Source organism: Coturnix japonica, chromosome 1 (genome assembly GCF_054131305.1).
Source record: "Coturnix japonica strain WE chromosome 1, WE-NBRP24, whole genome shotgun sequence".
NCBI lineage: Eukaryota > Metazoa > Chordata > Aves > Galliformes > Phasianidae > Coturnix > Coturnix japonica.
In genome coordinates, this window is record NC_140663.1 from 20003320 (window position 1) to 20021619 (window position 18300).

Sequence of the window (18300 nt, forward strand, 5' to 3'; positions counted from 1 at the left end):
CTCAAGACTAAAGGATATATTTTATTGTCTTGATAAACATTCTCCCTTTACATAGCAAGCATATTTCATGGTATGACATGAACTGGATCAGTAATTCTCAAGTTGCCTTTGCAGTTACTTCACAAGCTCTGTAAGTGCTGGTATGCATATTCACAAATGCTGGAACTCTTCAGAGTGTGTTGAGTTATCACTGTGAAAGAATATAGGGATATCTGACTTTCCAGCATATCTTTATCCATTTATACTGTAAGAGAGAAGTTGTTTAGAAAGAAAAAAAAAAGAAGCTCATTTTTCTATTCATATTATGAGTATCTTGCTCATTGGAATAGATGGAACTGTTTGCTATGGTTGGGGTGTTTGTATTACTTGACATTCTTCAAGTTTTCTATATCCTTAGCAGTCATAATTACAATAGAAGTTTAGGCTGATTTTTTTTTTTCATTCCATCTGTTCAAGGCTTATTTAGTACTGTTTCTCAAGAGTACAGAAGATACTAAAATGAATCCGAGAATGTTTACTGCTAGGTTTCTTATGACCCAGGTCATATTGTTGTCTTGAATCAGTTTTCTCTCTCGTCCTCAACTGAAGGCAAAAAATGGCTTAATCTTGTGGGGTTAAATAAAAGAAGGAATGCGGTGCAAGGAAGATTCCTTTTATGCAGGCGTGCAGGGATGACTGAAAGTGCCTGTGGGCATTTGGTCCCCATTGGTTCTCACATCGAATGCAATGATGCCCACAGATAGCCTGTATTGTTGTCAGCTAAATGGGATCATGAGTGTCTGAAAGGTGTTTGAGAATGAACTGAAAATCATTTTCACAAGTGGATGATTACTTCTGCCACGTGTTAACCGAACTCTATCAGAATGGCCCAGATTTTTGAGACTGCATTAATTGCTCTTTCAACCTTGACTGAGGTTTCTCTTTAAGAAAGGCCTTTGCTGGACTAAACTGCTACGCTTATTGATTTTTCTTTCTATATTTTTTTCATTGTTTGTGATAAATGAAGCTTTTTACAAGTAGAGAATTTATCATTCAAGATGTAGATAGATTGCTTCATTCCTTGGAATAAAAAGGCTCGTCTAAAAATGATCTCTGTAGAAGTAATAAGTCCTTTCTCGTTTCTCCAGCAGTGAATAGCTCCAGTATTCCACACTCAATTATGTTTTTCAGCTTTTCATTAATGCTGATTTTTTTCCATCAGAAAGTAGAACCCTGCACTCTTTCACTGTGGACAAAAAGCAAATAAGCTTCCATCTTCTTTCCTGTCTATGCCACCACTTAATTGAAACTGAATGCTAATTATTTAGTGATGTGGTTTTGAATTTTTGTAAGACAAGGAAATGTGCTTTGAAAAATATTCAAACCTTACTTATTTAAAATTTAGTGGTGGTCAGACTTTGATAAGAAAATAAGTTCTGTTCAGAGATTGTTCTGTTTGATGTTACCTATTCTCCCCCCAGAGTACAAAGGGATACTAAGGGAGAGAAGTTGATATAGGAAACATTGTTATCCAAGTGTACTTGGCTGTAGCAATGGAATTACTTCTTTTCTTTTTTTTTTTTTTTCCCCTGAAAAAATGAACTTTATTAGACGTTTATATTTCTATTGCGGTGCATGTACTGTGAAGTATAATCAGATCGATCTGTGTCTTAATGCTGATCAGACTGGTACTTTTTATTTGTGAGCGAGGGAAAAGAAATAAGACAATATTAAAGCATATTCAAAAAACAAAAACTGTGGGTTTTTAACAGCGTAAGTCTTTGGAAGGTGAGAGAATGGTTTGCACATTTGGTTGAATATTAATAGTGTCTGAAAAATGGCCATAAAGTCTTTATGTTGGTGTAGCATTTTGTGATTCAGTATTCACAATTAAGGTCCTATTTTCTCTGATGTAGAAAAGCAGGTGAAATGGTCTTAAATTAATGGTAAATGGTAATATGGACATTCAAAAAGTAAGACAACCAAGCATACAAACAGTACATTTTCTAATACATGCTTATACCATTATAGGTGTAATGTATACATACCTATTACAATATTCATATTTTTTTTCACAAAATAGAAGTGTGTCATATTTATGTATCGCTATGGGCATCATAAAACCAATCCTTTCCCAGATCTCGTCAGTTAGCTCATTGAAAAAGTAACAAAATATGGTCTAGTAATAATAATAATAATAAATATTCTATTTTAATAAAAAGCAATTACTATCCTTGTGCTCAGATACAGGAAAATCATCTCCATGTCTTTCTTCTTGGTGTATGGCTTAACAGTAGTAATTAAAAAACTATTTTTGATGGTCCCAACTTTATAACCTAAATTAAAGACAGGAAAGTTGTAGCAAATGATGTGATTAATTTTAGTAACACTGTATTGGCTGTTTCTGAGTATCAGCTGCTTCTTGGTGCTGCACGTAGAGACAGACACAGCATCCGAAGGAATGGCAGCTGTGTGTTTATTAGTGCCACTGAGGGTATTTAAAATAATCTGAACAAACAATGCTATGCATGAATGGCACTCCTCTGTGGCTGGAGAAAGTGAGCAAGAGTGTAGGTGAATACAGGACTCATACAGATAGAGAAATAGCAAGATGCAGCTCTGTTTGTGAGAGGCTTCTGTGCGTTGTGGTACTGACATTTCACCGAGACCTGTGAAAAATGCAATTTCTCATCTCAAATCATTCTAAAACTTAGCTATAGGACTTAGTTTTCTTCTGAATCTGTTAACCTCTTCATTTTCTGCTCTAGTTCTGACACTTAAGTTTTATTTAATTCCATGAACTACCTTTCTTTTGTAGATTTTTTCTCTTCTATACATGAACTGCAGTTTCTACAGATATCTGAGATATTGTTGTCCAAGTTTAACAGCTTTCTTAAGTCCTTTGTTTCCCATTTATTTCAGTGAAAAAGAGAATCTCAGATAGGATTTAGGAGTCCGAGAATTCCCTTCTGGGTGTAAACCTGAGATTTAAATAAAGGTATTTTTCTCCTGATATTTCAGGAGCTTGTATACTTGAAATGGGTATTGGCTATATCTCCTGTAAATGACTGAAACTTTCTTCACTGGAAAATACTGTCCCTGCTAGAGCTGGCCCTGGGAGAGGAATTAGTAACATATGGTCATAGCTGTGAGTTTATAACAATTTACAAAACAAAGTGGCATAACATTGTGAACTTCTGTACCAAATCCCAGATTTGCATCACAAGTGCTCCTTTCTTCGTTACCTAACTTTATCTGAGAACACCTCATATTAGTGTTGTTGCTGTTCCTGTCCTTTGTTTCCCAAGGAAGTTGTTATTTAACACCTGAACTGGAAATGAAATCACTTACATCTTACAGGAGGAATTATAAGTGCATGTTTTTTATTTATTTATGTTTTTTTAATTTTTGTATCCTTCCCTTTGTTATGATTATGAATTTGATGTAAATTGTGACAGTTCTGCCTGTACTGCAGAGCCATGTGTGGTATTTCTTACAGAAAAATGACATAGGACAAAGTGTCTGTGTCATGGTAATGAGGGAGACATTAGTTAACCTTCAAAACCACCATAGTTAATGAGAAGCATTATGCTGAACATTCATACTAAATAAAAGTTTGTCTTTTCTCTATGGTATCTAAAGCAGGGAAGAATGTGTTGGATTATATGCCCAGGACAGGTATAAAAAAGTTTTTGCCTGCATCTTACCTGTGTGTTTCATGTGACCAGTTGGCTGATCACTCTGTTTTTTGACACTGAATTCAAATCTCAAGGCAACAGAGCCACAAATGACTTCAGAAAGTAGAGAGAACTGGTCTCTCTCATCTTTCCCAGAAGGTACCTGTTCACCCACCAGCCGTCCCACCAGCCAGCTCCAATCACACTCATAACTTCTCCATAATATAGGATGTAATAATGCCAGTGTTCACTGATAACAATATGAATCTGCCTTTCACCCATGTAGTTTTACTAGATAAGCTTCAATGAGATTGGCCAGCCTGAAGTGGTCTCATATCTCTTTAAACGTCTTTACTACTCTTGGACTCTTTCTAACGAGCCCATTGCCCATCCTTTTCTTCTTGCTTTTGTTAATAACACTGCAACATGACCATAGTGGCAGAAAAGTATTATTATGCTATAAAACTTGCTGCATCTGGTTGCTTACTGTGTCACCAAATGGTATCAGCATATTTGGTTTTATCTTACCACTGTTTAATGTTTGTGGTTAAATCATTGTAGCCTAGAAATTGCCAAGGTGATGAGAAACATTTTTTTAACTCTACCAGATGTTATAATATGTTTGGGAAACTGGGCACTTATTCTGGAAATATTAATGATCCTGTTTGCTGGCATTTTGTTATTTAAGCATTTACCCAAGCTGACACCATGACTGGCTTCTCATAAACTAGAGGAACACTGGGAACTCTATGGAAATTAAGTACCAAAAAACAGCTGGGGAGTTTAACTTTTCTAATATTCAGTATCTTGATGGAAGTAAAATTGTTTTACTTCATGCTATTTTTCTAGAGACAATTGGTAAAATGGAAGTGATGAGCAGGTTAGTCTTACACAGGAGATCATTTGTTTCTGCATTTTGGTTTTATTATTAAACAGCCTAATTGAGAATGCAACAGAAAGAAAAAATCACAAGAAAAGAATCTCAGTAGGTATGGTAAGTGAATACACTTGTAAGAGTTGCATCCTCCTAATATCATGCTTAGTATTAAAAGAAAAAACAAACATTCTCCCTATTATTTCCTTTCCAGATATTTGTATGCTCTAGGACAGAAGGTGTGGAAGCGGTGGAAAAAGCGCTACTTTGTGCTTGTTCAGGTTAGTAGACTGCCATAAAATTTCATTAAAATGTACTTATTCTCATGTTTATGTTGTCTGGAGCCATTTATAATTTGCTGTGTTCATCGCTACTGCCGAGCCTTTTGTGAGGTTCAGACTTCCCAGGATATGTGTATATTTTTATGCATACATCTGTAGTAAACAGAAATGCTACTGAATTTTACTTATATAAAGTTTTATTTATATAAATCAGTCCCTACACTGAGAAATGTTTCAAGTGAAGCCTAGAAATTTCTGAATACATTTGTTGCAACCTTAAAACATTCTAACAATGGCTTTCTGTCAACACTCAATTAAACATACATAGTTATGTTTTTTAAATGGATTGTACTTACTGTTTCCCTGATTCCATATCATCAATAATTTCCTGCATGTCAAATTAATGGTTATATTTACTGGTCATGGAAACTCTAGTGCAGGATTTTTTCTTGGCCGCAAAAAAATGTGCTGGACTGATAGTTCATAACCTTTAGTCCAAAACTTGAGCTGCATTTTCACTTGCTGACAAATGTCAACATTAACGTGAGACTAATACGTTGGGATTCATTTGAGTTGTCAAAATTGAAAAATAACTGATATCTGTGAATCTGTGGAAAAGTGAATGTTTTCTGTTTGTGCTTGTCTGCAGATGGCAGTTACAATGTTGATGTTCTTTTAGATGCTGTTCTTTCATGTGTCCCTTATTTTGTTGACAGAAAAATAAGTGTGAATCTCCCATAACATTATACTAAGGATGATGCCTGTAAACAGGAATGATGGCTTCTAAGACTGCTTTACAGGAAGCCTGACTCTTTTTTTTACCATGCTGTCAAGTCTCATTCCTACTTCTACATCTTGAAAGTTGTAAGAATGCTTGAAGAAGTACCAAACAAGATCTTTAACAAACTAAAGCTAAAAGCTGAGTGTGTTTGCATCTTATTCTTGCAAAGATTGATGTTTTTGTGTTCTCCCTGTCTGCTGTGGGAACTGGCCTGGATATTGATCATAGAATCATAGAATCAGAATAATTAAGATTGGAAAATACAGATGCGAAGACAAAATAACTTCTTGGAAAAGGAAAGGTTGGAGTGCCCCCCTGTCCTTCATACTCTTATTTCACACTCCTCCTACTTCACATCCTCCTTTCACAAAAAGAAAGGCCTTGTCCTCTCCCTCCAAACCACAGGTGCCCCCTGAGTATTACCATAGCACACACCTAAGAGACTCATGGTTTTGTGTGTAATGTGGAGAGCATACACATGAATTTTGGTTGTCTTCTACTTCCTGTGCTGAAATTGAAGTACTGGAAGAGAATATTACAGGAATTTTCCAACTGTGATGGGATTTGGTCATCTCTGTCATTTTTAAAGCACCTACCAACTCAATAAAGCTGTATCAAAAGAACTGTGTTAAATCAATATTTACTGTCCAGGCAGATCTGGCTCATTTATATAGTCTACACTGTGCACACACTGGCAATAAACTGAAGTCAATATATGTGAAATAAACATTCAGTAATGAATATCAGTCTGTTGTATTGATATATATATAAATATTATATATATTATATATATTATACACACACACACACACACACACACACACACACATATATATATATGATGATGATTCTTCCTCTGTACATTAGGTTTTAGGTAAAATATTAAGGCCATGAAATTCAGTTGTAAGACAGAAGCTATCAGTATGATTTACACATGCTGTGGAAAATTAACTCAGGTGTGAAACTAGATGAGTAATGTTGATTTTTTCAGGAGAGTGAGTAATGTGCATCTTTGTTATTGCTATATGTATTAAAAATTAGTAGTGATGTGTGAAAGAACAGTTTGATGTTAGAGAAGGGTTAGAGAGCCTAGAAATATTAACCTCTTCAGTGTATTTGCTTTTCTTCCTTTTACAATCCAGTCATTTCTTTAAATGGCTGTTCATTTTAAACTAGAAAAGACAGAGATATAACATGGTAGGTAAGAAACTTCAGCTGAGTTTGCTAAGCTCACTGGTAATAATCTTCCTCCAGTAATCTAAACAGAGATTATTTTATGTCACTTTCGTTTCCTTTGTTGTAGTAATTGAAAAGTCTTGTGCTTAATAGATAATTGTTTTTTTAAGCATCCCAGTTATGCGGGCTAGTTCAAGCAACTGAATAACACAAGTGGGGCAGATCCTATGTCAGGGCCCTGAGGGCACTAATGACCTATGCCTCTGGCCATGCCTTGGGGACTTCCCCTACCCTGCCCACAACACAGGCCATCATATCAGCTCCCAGGACACCATTCCTAACCCCAACACCACCACAGTGGGCCAGTCTCCAGTTCCCCATAAGCCTTTCCATCCTATCCATGGGTCCCTATGAGGCTACGGACTGGCCCAACCTGTACCATCCCTATACCCAGGGAGGTGACTGGTGCCCAGGGTCCAACGCTGTCCCACTGCCTCTCAACTCCCTTGCTGGTCACTGGACCTGGGGCAGGCCCTGACTACCAGACCCTATCCTGTAGTATTGGGGTCATTTAGTAAAGTTCATTTAGAGAATCTCCCCCAAAAAACAGGATTATGCCACAGGATTATTGGCACATTATGTTTGGAGGAGCATTATGCAGACAATAATCTCATGCCTTCTTTCTTATTTTCCATAAATATCAGTCATATCAATCTTTTTTTAAAGAGTCAAAAGTCTTCAGTCAGTGGCAGCTGAAGTCACTGGATGTTGAGGTGGATTAGTGCACAGGTACAGCACCATCTAATGTATGAGTGAAGCTGAAATCAGCTGTTTTATGTGAAAAAGAATCATTCCTGATGTTGTTGCCAAAGATGTAGATCTAGAGAACTGTTAGCTAAGCAGTGAACAACTAAGATCAGGACGCTCCGTCATCTGTTAGACAAGCTTCTAGCATGTCCTTGCATCTTTGCATAATTCTGCAGATCTAAAAGGTGATCTTACAGTTCAAGACAAGTTAGATGGCCAGACATCCTGCAGTTCCTGGAGACAAGAGTTTCTCAGGCCTGTTTAATTTCACTTCCTTTAAGCTTCTAGTGTTTGCAGATACACAGGCTCTTTTTTTCTGGTCACCCCTTCTTAGTCTTTCCAGCTCTTCAAGCTTGGCAACATTTCAATTTATTGTTAATGATTGTTTTTGCTCCCCCAGCTGTTAGATTCCTCTCCAAATATTTCCAAATGCATTTTTCTCAGCTCTCCTTATTTCTTTCTAAACTGTCTATGGAGTCCTAAATGGTGAAGTGGAAAATCCTCATTTTATTTTATTTTTTTTCCATTGCACTTGATCAGAAGTAATTGATAGTGTTACAGAATACAGTACTGTATCCAGTAAGCTGAGCAACCTGGAGATGACAGAGATTTAGGATGACAGAGGTTCAGGAATACAGAGGTGCAGAAGATGCAGATATTAGACTTTATAAAAGCAAACAGAAGGTTCAGGGTCGAGCTGGACAGTTACATGTTTGTCATTCCAGCTGAACTGTAAGTGTTCTGCAGTCCTTCTGCAGAGAATATTTATATATATAAAATGAAGTTCTTAGAATACAGGACCTTTTTTTTTCCTCACACAGTAGAAAGAGTGGTGTTTAGTACCAAGTATTTTCCCTGGCAGAACCTAGTTTGATTCCTTCCAATCTTTCACAAAACAACAGCCTACAGTATGTTATATTTCAGAATGCTGCAAGGAGGTGTGTTTACAGGGTATTTTTTCATTTGTCAGGAAGGGAAAAAAAATACAAGTGTGTTTTATTTCTTTAGTACAACTGATATCTAATTTAAGCAGTGTATGTGTATTGTGAAGCATTAGCTCTGGAATGGAATAGAGCAATTAAGAATTCTTGTCTTACTTAGGTTAGCCAATACACATTTGCAATGTGCAGTTACAGAGAAAAGAAGTCTGAACCTCAGGAACTGATGCAACTGGAAGGATACACTGTGGATTATACAGCTCCTCACACAGGTATTTTTCATCATTGTAAATTACAGTATGTTTGTGTAAAACAGCTAAATTGGTTTTATTCAGCTTGATCTAATACTGAAAACCACCAGGGCTATTTTTTTTCTGCATCTAAAGGTTTTGCAAATATTCCATTAAGACTTTCTGAAGTGAAAAATCTGACAGCTTGCTGTCAGAAGAAAAACAAACTTACACTAGTGTAGCCTGAAACATTACAGGGCCATATAATGGTACAAGGAAAAAGTATGAATTCTGATCAGTGTTTCCTTTTTACCTGTGGTTTTGATGGTATAATCATGTGACGGCGTACATGAAGTACATTTTGAAATTATTTGGAAAACATGATTGATGACATTGGTTGCAGAGTAATAAAAACATAGGATAAAATTGCAGATAGCAGAAAAACCTCCGAAATTTAGTAATGTGACAGGAGAAGGAAGTTGAAGTTACTCGTGTAAAGAAAAGGGATTATGTTGTACCTAAATGCTGGAGGATTATGAATTTAAGAGGCTTTTAATAAATTGAGTATTGATCTTTGAAAACATTGGCTTAATGTTCAGAATAACTCAAAAGCCTATCAGTGCTCAGAAGATATTTGGAAAATCAATGCAATGTTATGTCACAGAAAATCCCTGGTGCAACCGCATGGAATCTTGAGTGCTGTGCTGGTCATGTACTCACAGAATAAAGTATTTGCATGAATAAAGGTACCAAAGAAGGAACAGAAAGGTTGAGAAGAGGTATGGAGTTGCTTCTGTTAAGGAAGAAATAAAGTAGACTTGCATCTATGAAACTGATACCCTGAAGGAGAATATGTTGGAGAAATACAAGATAGTATATGACACAAAGAAGAGTAAGAAATAAATTAGAATTGAGTTAGAAATGGAATAGTGAAAATATTTTCTTTTTTGATTTCAATAGTTAATTCCACTTATATGTACATTCCATTTAATCCCTAGAGTTCTAGATTTTATCTTATTTCTTGGTCATACATACCTATAAAATGATCTAACACCCACCCCCCTACACAAACATACAGAGTAAAATCAGTTAACTCATGCTATAAACCTTGATGGTGATTTAGAAATAACTCACTAAGATTACCTTCCTTCTTTCGTGCTTCAGGTCTTCAGGGTGGTAGAATGTTTTTCAATGCTGTTAAAGAAGGAGATACTGTAATATTTGCCAGTGATGATGAACAAGATAGAATACTCTGGGTTCAAGCAATGTACAGAGCCACAGGTCAATCGTATAAGCCTGTTCCTGCAAGTCAAGCTCAGAAGATGAATCCTAAAGGAGGAGATGTCAGTGCAGATATATCCCCACTCTGTAAGTTGCTTTATTTTTTGTGCAGCTTTGGTTTTACTTGCTAAAATAAGTGCAGGCTCCTTCAATGAAGTTTAATTAAGTAGAACTCATTCACTGGGGAAATTTGCCAAGCAATTTGTTGTTATCCAGGAGCTCTTTAACTCAAATTATTGTTACCAGCCAGGGAAATCCTGACTTGGAGGTCATTATTTTTATTATAATCCATGAAAATGCGACAATTAGCTTCGTATTCATTACAGTTGACCCACATATTACCATGGAGATGGTGTTTAGCGTATATTATATTTTTCACTAGTCAGGCAGTGTAGTGTTGAATAGAAAAACATCAATTTATTCACAGGATTTTATAGATTTAGATCAGGTTTATCATAGACGGTATATATTAGTTGCCTAAAAATTGAAACGCGGGCAATACATTGTGAGTTGAAAGGCACTAGATGAAACTGTTTGCATTTTTTAATAGAGATTAAATGCTAACAGTATTTAATATAAATACATAGAGTGAAAGAGAGGAAACATTTTTTAGACTCAGGTTGGTTTGAAATCTGAAGTCTTTGGCAGGTTGACTCAAAATAGTTGGCCTCTGTGACACAGTTTCATATTCTTCTATTTGTGGTGTAGTCTTTTATTATTACACTATTAGAAGACAGCAAAATGTGGTGGTTACACCGAGTAGTGTTCAGAAACCTGACACAGCTGTAAAGAGCGCTTAAAAAATGCATGTTTCATCTCACAAAAGCACTGGTGTATGTAGAATTTTTAATCTGAGCTGATTTTGAAGACTGAAATAACAACACATCAGAGGAAATGTTTAAGGTGAAGTATGTTGTAGAACGTAAGCAGCACTGCAAAAGCAAAGAAGGGACAACAGCTGAGAAATGCATCCACTCACCTTCTAATGAACTGACCATAAGCTGGGTACTGGGAGTTGACTGTGTTCACCTCCTGATGTTTCTACGTCATGTACATCAGCTGGAAATTACAAAAGAAGAGTCAGAAATAGCCAAGGAGTTGCTATTTTTCTTGGTCACTGTGTTTGCCTAAAGGTGGATGCAACTAGGAAACACTGACAAAGAAAGTTACGGAAAGAAACAAGTACGATTGCAAATTTGATATACTAAAAATTGTCCAGAGACAAAATTTCTGATCCTGATAAAGAATAAAATGGGGATATTTATGCCTTATTCATACAGTTAGAGAAGCTGATGGAGTAATGACTGATGCTAATTACTTGGTGATAAAGATCAAGTAAGGGGATTATAAAGACCCAGAAGGGGATTGTAACATCTTAATAAGTCAGCAGAAAGCCAAACATCATTCTCGTCCTGCACCACCATGAATTCAGAGTTAAAATTTTTACAGGGAAGAAAAGAGAGAAAATGGAAAAAGAAGTTAGATGAATAATCATTTGGTGTGTGGTAGATAATTTTCCTCATCTCTCTTTTAGAATGATGTCACTTATCAAAACAGATCAGAAAAGAAAGAAAAATTAATTCGAGATTTCAGGGAAATCAAAAGCATATAAAAATCATCTTGTATCCTCCTCAAATCTGTCCTTCAGCAAAACAGTAGTAATTCATCACTGTGCTATCTCCAGCCTCACGCTCCAGCCTTACTGGCAGTATTTTTTCTCTTTTTCTTCTACTTTTGGTCTGTTATTTCATTGTCTGGTATGTAAATGATAAATTTCTGGGGGTCAGGGACTTTCTTTCGATAACTTTCGATAGTTTTTACCATGGTTTAAAAAAGAAGAAAAAGAAAAAAAAAAGAAAGAAAAAAAAAAAGAAAAAAAAAGTTGTTTTTTGAGGGCTAACAGCTTCCAAAATGTGAAATAAATGCATACCCTGGATTTTACTATGTTATATGGAAGTATGAGCCAACACTATGAGTTTGAGTTAGTGGGAACAGAAATCAGGACATCAAATTCATCAAGAGATGAGAATTAATTGTTGAAAAGCAAAAGTATTACTTTCCCAGAGTTCCCCCATTTCTCCTTTCTGATATTTCCCAAGGTTGAGAGAATGTTCAGAAGAAAATGGAAATGTATTTTTTTCTTAACTGTATATCACAAAATAGCATTCTTGACATTCTTTGCCTTTGATCATAGTCTGAACAGGATATGTGTAGCTCATGGAATCTGAAAAATACAGTCATTCTAGCCATTTTTAAGTCACATTCCTATAACATTTATTAATTCCTTATAATTATTTAAGCTCATAATCTATTTAAAAAGTCAATTTTATTTCAGAGATAACGTATTCTTTTATATATATTATAATATTAAAATAAGATATAAATATTACATTAGATTTATTTTTCCATTATTTCTTGCTTGCCTAAAGCTAATAAAGGTAAGTTTTAAATTACTTTTTCTATTGATGGACCCAGTTTGGTAACAGACATTGTGTTACTGTTTGACACTGTTAATTATTCTGTTTAATTCACTTAATGATAGGAATCGGTTGTGGATCTTCCTGTAGAACTACATATAGCATATCATTTTTTAAAAAATAAATATTTTGTTTCTTTTGCCTAAATTATCTAAGAGGAAATCCTGCTTTCAGAAGGCATGTTGTATTCAGTAGGTCACCTTACGTATTCAGATCATCTAGATGTCAATATCAGAATGCTCACTTTGTTTCTTTTACAGCATTCAGTCAAAAAGTTTAATTTCTTTTCAGTATTTACAAAAAATAAAAAAATTAAAAAAAAAAAATCCTCCTGTAAAGGAGAATCTTTTATATATTTATTGTAAGCATGGGGGAAAAAAAAAATTGAAGCCATTTAAATTAAGAAAGATTTAGCTGTATTTAATTTGTGCAGGAGATTGCTTCTAGTGGTAAATATGAATCCTTTTTCTTTTCTATGATCTGCTTTCTTTTAAATAGTGAATCAATAAATCAGATTATCCACATAAGACGGAAAGCTTGTAAGAAATATGGAAAACAGTCACACATCAGATTTGTGTTGGGAATCTTTTAGCTGTGTGTGTATTGTTTTGGAATCTACAGATATTTTCACATTGTAGTTAAGTACTTTCAGTAGTGTAGTTATGTTGATACCAGTTTATCTTTGAATTCAGGTGTTTTAATGTATTTAAATTGTACTAATTAAGAAAAAGCACTTCCTACATCTGTGTCAAAAATATGACCTAAGTTTGTTATTGATGATAGGGTAGTCTAACGCTAATGGGAATGTTGTTAATCAGTGTAATTGCATAAGCTACTGATCCTTTAACCATTAAAAATACATGCTGCTATTTCTCTGGGATGTTAGCTTCATACCTTACACCATCAACGTATTGTCATATTGTTTATTTGCAACATCCACCTTGGAGAAATCTGTCACATGGATGTGACTCTTGCTTTGACAATGCAAAGCCAAGTGATATGAATTAGTTTCTGCATCTTTCTAAGATGTGATGCTGCAGATCCTTCAGCTTGAATTAAATAATTCTCCCATCCACAAATACAGCTGAAAGTTGGACTTGACATGGATCAATATAATCTGGGGCTAAATTTCTAAATGTGACTGATTATGTTAGCATCATGCCCACAGATCAATATTGAGTTTTATTATGAACCTGGCTCTATAATTGGGTTTAATCAATAAACTTTTGTCTCCTTTTCTTTAGAAATTTTAGGTTTGTACTATGCAGGTTTTCAAAATTGCATTTAGGATACACTTAGATCTGTACTTTTCTAGTAACGAGTATAAAAAGATCTAGGTTTGAATTTAAAGGAACAAAGAACATAGACAATTGAAAGGGGAAGTCAATTTTTAAGTTGATAATACTGTTCACCCCAATACAGTCTATAGAAACCAAGACGGCTAATGTGCTAATACATAACTAGTCCTTTTGGGCACTGTAAGGCTTTTTCTGTCCATACTTGATAGATAATTCACATTGAGGACTATGACAAAACATAGCTTTAATGAAAGCAATCACTAGAGCTTCCCTTTTGATAAACCCGCGGGGTTTAAAGGCGTTGAAAGATGCAATCTGTGAAGAACAATAAATTTGGGTCTTTGATTGAAGTGCCATTTGGGATGGTATGTTTTCTCAATGTATTTACACAAAAACGCTGCTCCCTTTTTCATTACTCTTTGCTTGAAGGTTGAAGGAGCTCTTTGCCATTACTACATTAAGGTTTCTCTCATTAAAAGCCGAGTACAAAAAGAAGGCTGGAAATGACCTAGCTCAAGTCAGTGTGTTCATTTCTGCTCCAGTTTGCCATTTGAGAAGTAGGCTTCAAGCCATGTTGAATATTTCTGTGAGTGCTACTCTGATCTACAGTAAATTTGATCTTTCTTATCTCTAGAAATAAATGCATAAACTTTTCTCTCTCTTTTTTTTTTTTTTTTTTTTTTTTCTTAATGGAGGGAAGGTTATTTGGCAATTTTGCTTGAATTAGAAAGAGCCACCCAGACCCAAGAAATTACAGAACACATTTTTTTATGCTCCTAAAATTGTTTTGCAAATCATAGCATTTGAAGAATTCCATTAAAGAACCATTTTTTTGCCAAAATGTTTTAATGTACAGGTTTCTGTTGTAGTAGAAAAGTAATGCTATTTGTCAGATCTCAAGACAAGATTCTGTAAGAGGTAACTTACAAACAACTGCCTATGTAACTTCTTTCTTTGAAGCTTTTTCCAAGATTATATACTGAGAATTCTATACCATGTTATATTTGCATTTTTTGCTCGATAACGTGTATTCCTCTGCACATTCTCTCCTTTGTATGAACAGACACAGACCGTGGTCAGAAACATGGCATGGAAGAGTTTATTTCTGCTAATCCCTGCAAATTTGACCATGCTTTCCTCTTTCAACTGCTTCAGAGGCAGACCTTGGATCACAGATTGAATGACTCCTATTCTTGTTTGGTGAGTATAGACTAGAAGATAGCTATAAAGAAGTGAGAAATAGTTGTTATAAAGTAGTCCTTTCTTCGTCATTCATTCAATAACTGTGGTTGTAGTTGGAATAAAAGGTCCAATTGATTGCTTTCAGATTTGAAAATTATACACTTGCAAACTGCTAGTGTGCCACTCAATAGAAAGCAGAGACCCAAACTGTCTCTGATTTTATCAGCTGAAATTTATCATGTCTTCTATGGAGGTCTGAATAAAAACAGAATGTTTTAATGATGGTCAAAGCCCCTGCAGTAGGATTTACTGACACCTGTACAGGCATTTTAAGGTACAAATGTAGTTACCTTGTGTCAGACGTTTTCATCTACCTTGTAATTCTTCACTGTGCTAGAGTAAGAAAAAAAAAAAAAAAAAAAAAACAGAAGGAAGGAAGCAGAACCATTGGCAATCAGTACAGATATTTGGACAAGTGTGTGTTACCTGAGTCGCACATAACAAATTATAATTACTGAACAAAATATTGTGTAAAACGTAATTATTGAACAAAAACAAGTAAAGACGGATCTCCGTGCCAAAGCAAACATTATTTCATGTTCAAAGTCACCTGTAAGAGAGAAGATACAGATGGAACGTTTCTGTATTTATAGCTGCAGTTTCCCTTCACTTCAAAACACTTTCTGTTCTGTTCTCTACTTAGTAGGGTGAGGAGCTGAGAGGATGGAGCTGTTCCTGGTTTCATGTTCAACAGGGAAAAGCAGCAGCAATTTCATGGGAGTTTGTCACGTTACGCACATGTTTGTTTGGAACAGACCTTGTAAATTCTAGGGGCTTTATTTTTCACCAGATGCAGTCAGATATCCTGTATCCTGATCACTTAATGAGGACCTAAAACATCTCATCATGAACTTATTTTTTTTGTTTTTTTCACTTTACCATCCCAACAGAAATAAAAAATAACTTTATCTCTTTTTTTAAAAATATTTTTCTGTCCGGTCATTAATTATAAAGATTATGGTGGATTTTCCAGGTTTGTTTTCAAGTGTAAAAAGAAAAAAAGGAAGAAGGAAAAAAAAAGAAAAAAAAAAAAGAAAAAAAAAAAAAAAGGAAAAAAGATTATTTGATGACAGTTGTTTCCTTTTTAAACTACTGCCAGATAAGTATGTATAGAAAAAGTTAAAGGACTCATTTTCTGTCTGTGGGTTGCACACTGAATCAAAGAAGAGGCCTGAAGGTACATCTGTACAAAGTAATTGGCACTCAAAGAGAAAATGGTTAGCTTTCTAACAGTGCATTGGGGTCAAAATCTTTTTTTATAATAATAATATAGTAAGACACTTAATATAACCTTGAAATCAGGAACTTTTAGAAGAGGTTATGTGAAATACGCAGTGCTATAGCAACCATAAAGCAGATGCATTTCTTATTGTTCATTTTTAAATTCTTCTTTTAATGAGTAGAATGGGTGATCATTTTTTGTTAAATTGCACATTTAACTATATCTTTTTAAATGATAAAGTCAAGACTGTTAAGGTAGTGGCAGAGTGTTTGAACATAAAAGTACGGTGATTTTTACCCGGACAGCTCATTTCTTCTCATTTTTAGAAATGGTGTGTGCTTTTATTGCAGTAAAATATGGAGCAATCACACATGCAGCTTCTAAAAATAAAAGAGAAAAAATGTTTAAAATGAATATTAAGCCCTATATTAAACTGTGAGCTGGGCTAAACTTCTTTAATTTTATATTCTTCTGGGTAGCGGGGAGCTTGGGGTTTTTTTTTTAATTATACGATAAATAAAAAGCACACAGTTCTCTAATACACTGGAGCATATAATTGTGTGTTTGTGACTGCTACACATGGTGTGGAGCTGGGCAAGGGCATGGAAGGTCCATGGAAATGATCACATTTAAACAGCTTTCCTACAGAATCCGAAGTTAACAAGTTCTTGAAAAATTTGTATTCCTGATAGAATTTTCTGCTGTGAGAACACAAGAAATTTTACTAAGGAACCTTTTGCTTTTGAATTGTCAGAAGTTGACGTCTGTGTAGCATTCTGTCATGTTTTGCATAAAACTTTGGTGAAACATCAGCCACAAAGGCATAATATCAATCACAGTTGCCACTGTTCATTGTATGTAGGGATAGGACACTATTACTGCAGAAATTCAGCTATAATCTCCTTTCTTTCTCCTTTCAGCAGAATACCATTTTTTTTTTCCATCAAACACACACGTAAATTACATAAGCCATTGCTACGTGGGTTGGCTTGTTTAAAATACTGAACACTGCTGTGGATGCTGTAATTAAAGTACATGTTCTCTCTAGAAACAGCTGAAGCTCTCTAAAGGCAATGAACAAACTGACATCAATTGGTCAAATTGCATTTCATCACTGAGATTAAAGTTACAGCCGTAGAGAACCGATTATCCAGAAACTGCATTTTAATCAATGATATTAGTGTATCTGACCATTATCCAGATGTTCTCACACAACTTACAATTACGTTAATAAAACTGATTATTTTATAGGGACAGTTAATTTTGTATCGGTTAGAAAAGTTTGGATATAATCAAAACCATACCAGACTCTGGATGTGTTACCTTGGTTTTGTCAGCCATGCATTTCATGGTGGCAATAACTCAGAGCAGCAAGTGGTTTCCTGATATATATTCCTTTCAGCAAGAGGTTTATTGTTGGATCCAGCTTCCAATGTTGTAAACATTAGTCATTCAACATTCTACTATAAAAATTCTATGTAATGCACACAAAAATATGTGTTTCTGTTCTTTGTTAAATATAAAAACTATGAATGGGAAAAGAAATCTCAACACGTGTATGGTTTTTCTGTTTGCCTTTTTCTTTCAGGGTTGGTTTAGCCCAGGCCAAGTCTTCGTATTAGATGAATACTGTGCTCGCTATGGAGTGAGAGGTTGTCACCGCCATCTTTGCTATCTTAATGAGTTGATTGAACATTCAGAAAATGGTTCTGTCATTGATCCAACCTTACTCCACTACAGTTTTGCATTTTGTGCTTCTCATGTCCATGGCAACAGGTAATTTAATGCTGCATTTTTATATTAGTAACCTTAGAATGAATCAAATTGTTTATAGACTCCTTCACCTGATAGAGATGTTGTGCGCCTCAGAAATTGGTTCATGAAAGTTTTGTCAGAGGTCTTGGAGTTTCTATGTGGATTATATTTAAAAAAAAAAAAAAAGTCTTTCAGTTTATACTTTCTTAATGCAATGTGCTTTCTTAGGCATTGTATAGACAGACACATTCGAGGGAGAAGGAGTTATCATCCTGCATTCTG

The 18300-nt window shown here is 35.1% G+C and overlaps 1 protein-coding gene across 12 annotated transcripts in view; it reads left to right on the plus strand.

The window, feature by feature from the left end:
* The window catches only part of CADPS2 (calcium dependent secretion activator 2), a 278795-nt gene that overhangs the window by 171915 nt on the left and 88580 nt on the right, over positions 1-18300 (plus strand). For all 12 annotated transcript variants that reach the window (XR_014937439.1, XM_085523891.1, XM_085524029.1 and 9 more), the window contains exons 9-13: positions 4745-4811; positions 8677-8785; positions 9908-10111; positions 14863-14999; positions 17852-18039. Coding sequence is in view for 11 of the 12 variants with exons in the window: in XM_085523891.1 (XP_085380017.1) it covers positions 4745-4811; positions 8677-8785; positions 9908-10111; positions 14863-14999; positions 17852-18039 (705 nt within the window). In the remaining variant the exon portion in view is untranslated. The remainder of the gene's footprint in view (positions 1-4744; positions 4812-8676; positions 8786-9907; positions 10112-14862; positions 15000-17851; positions 18040-18300) is intronic.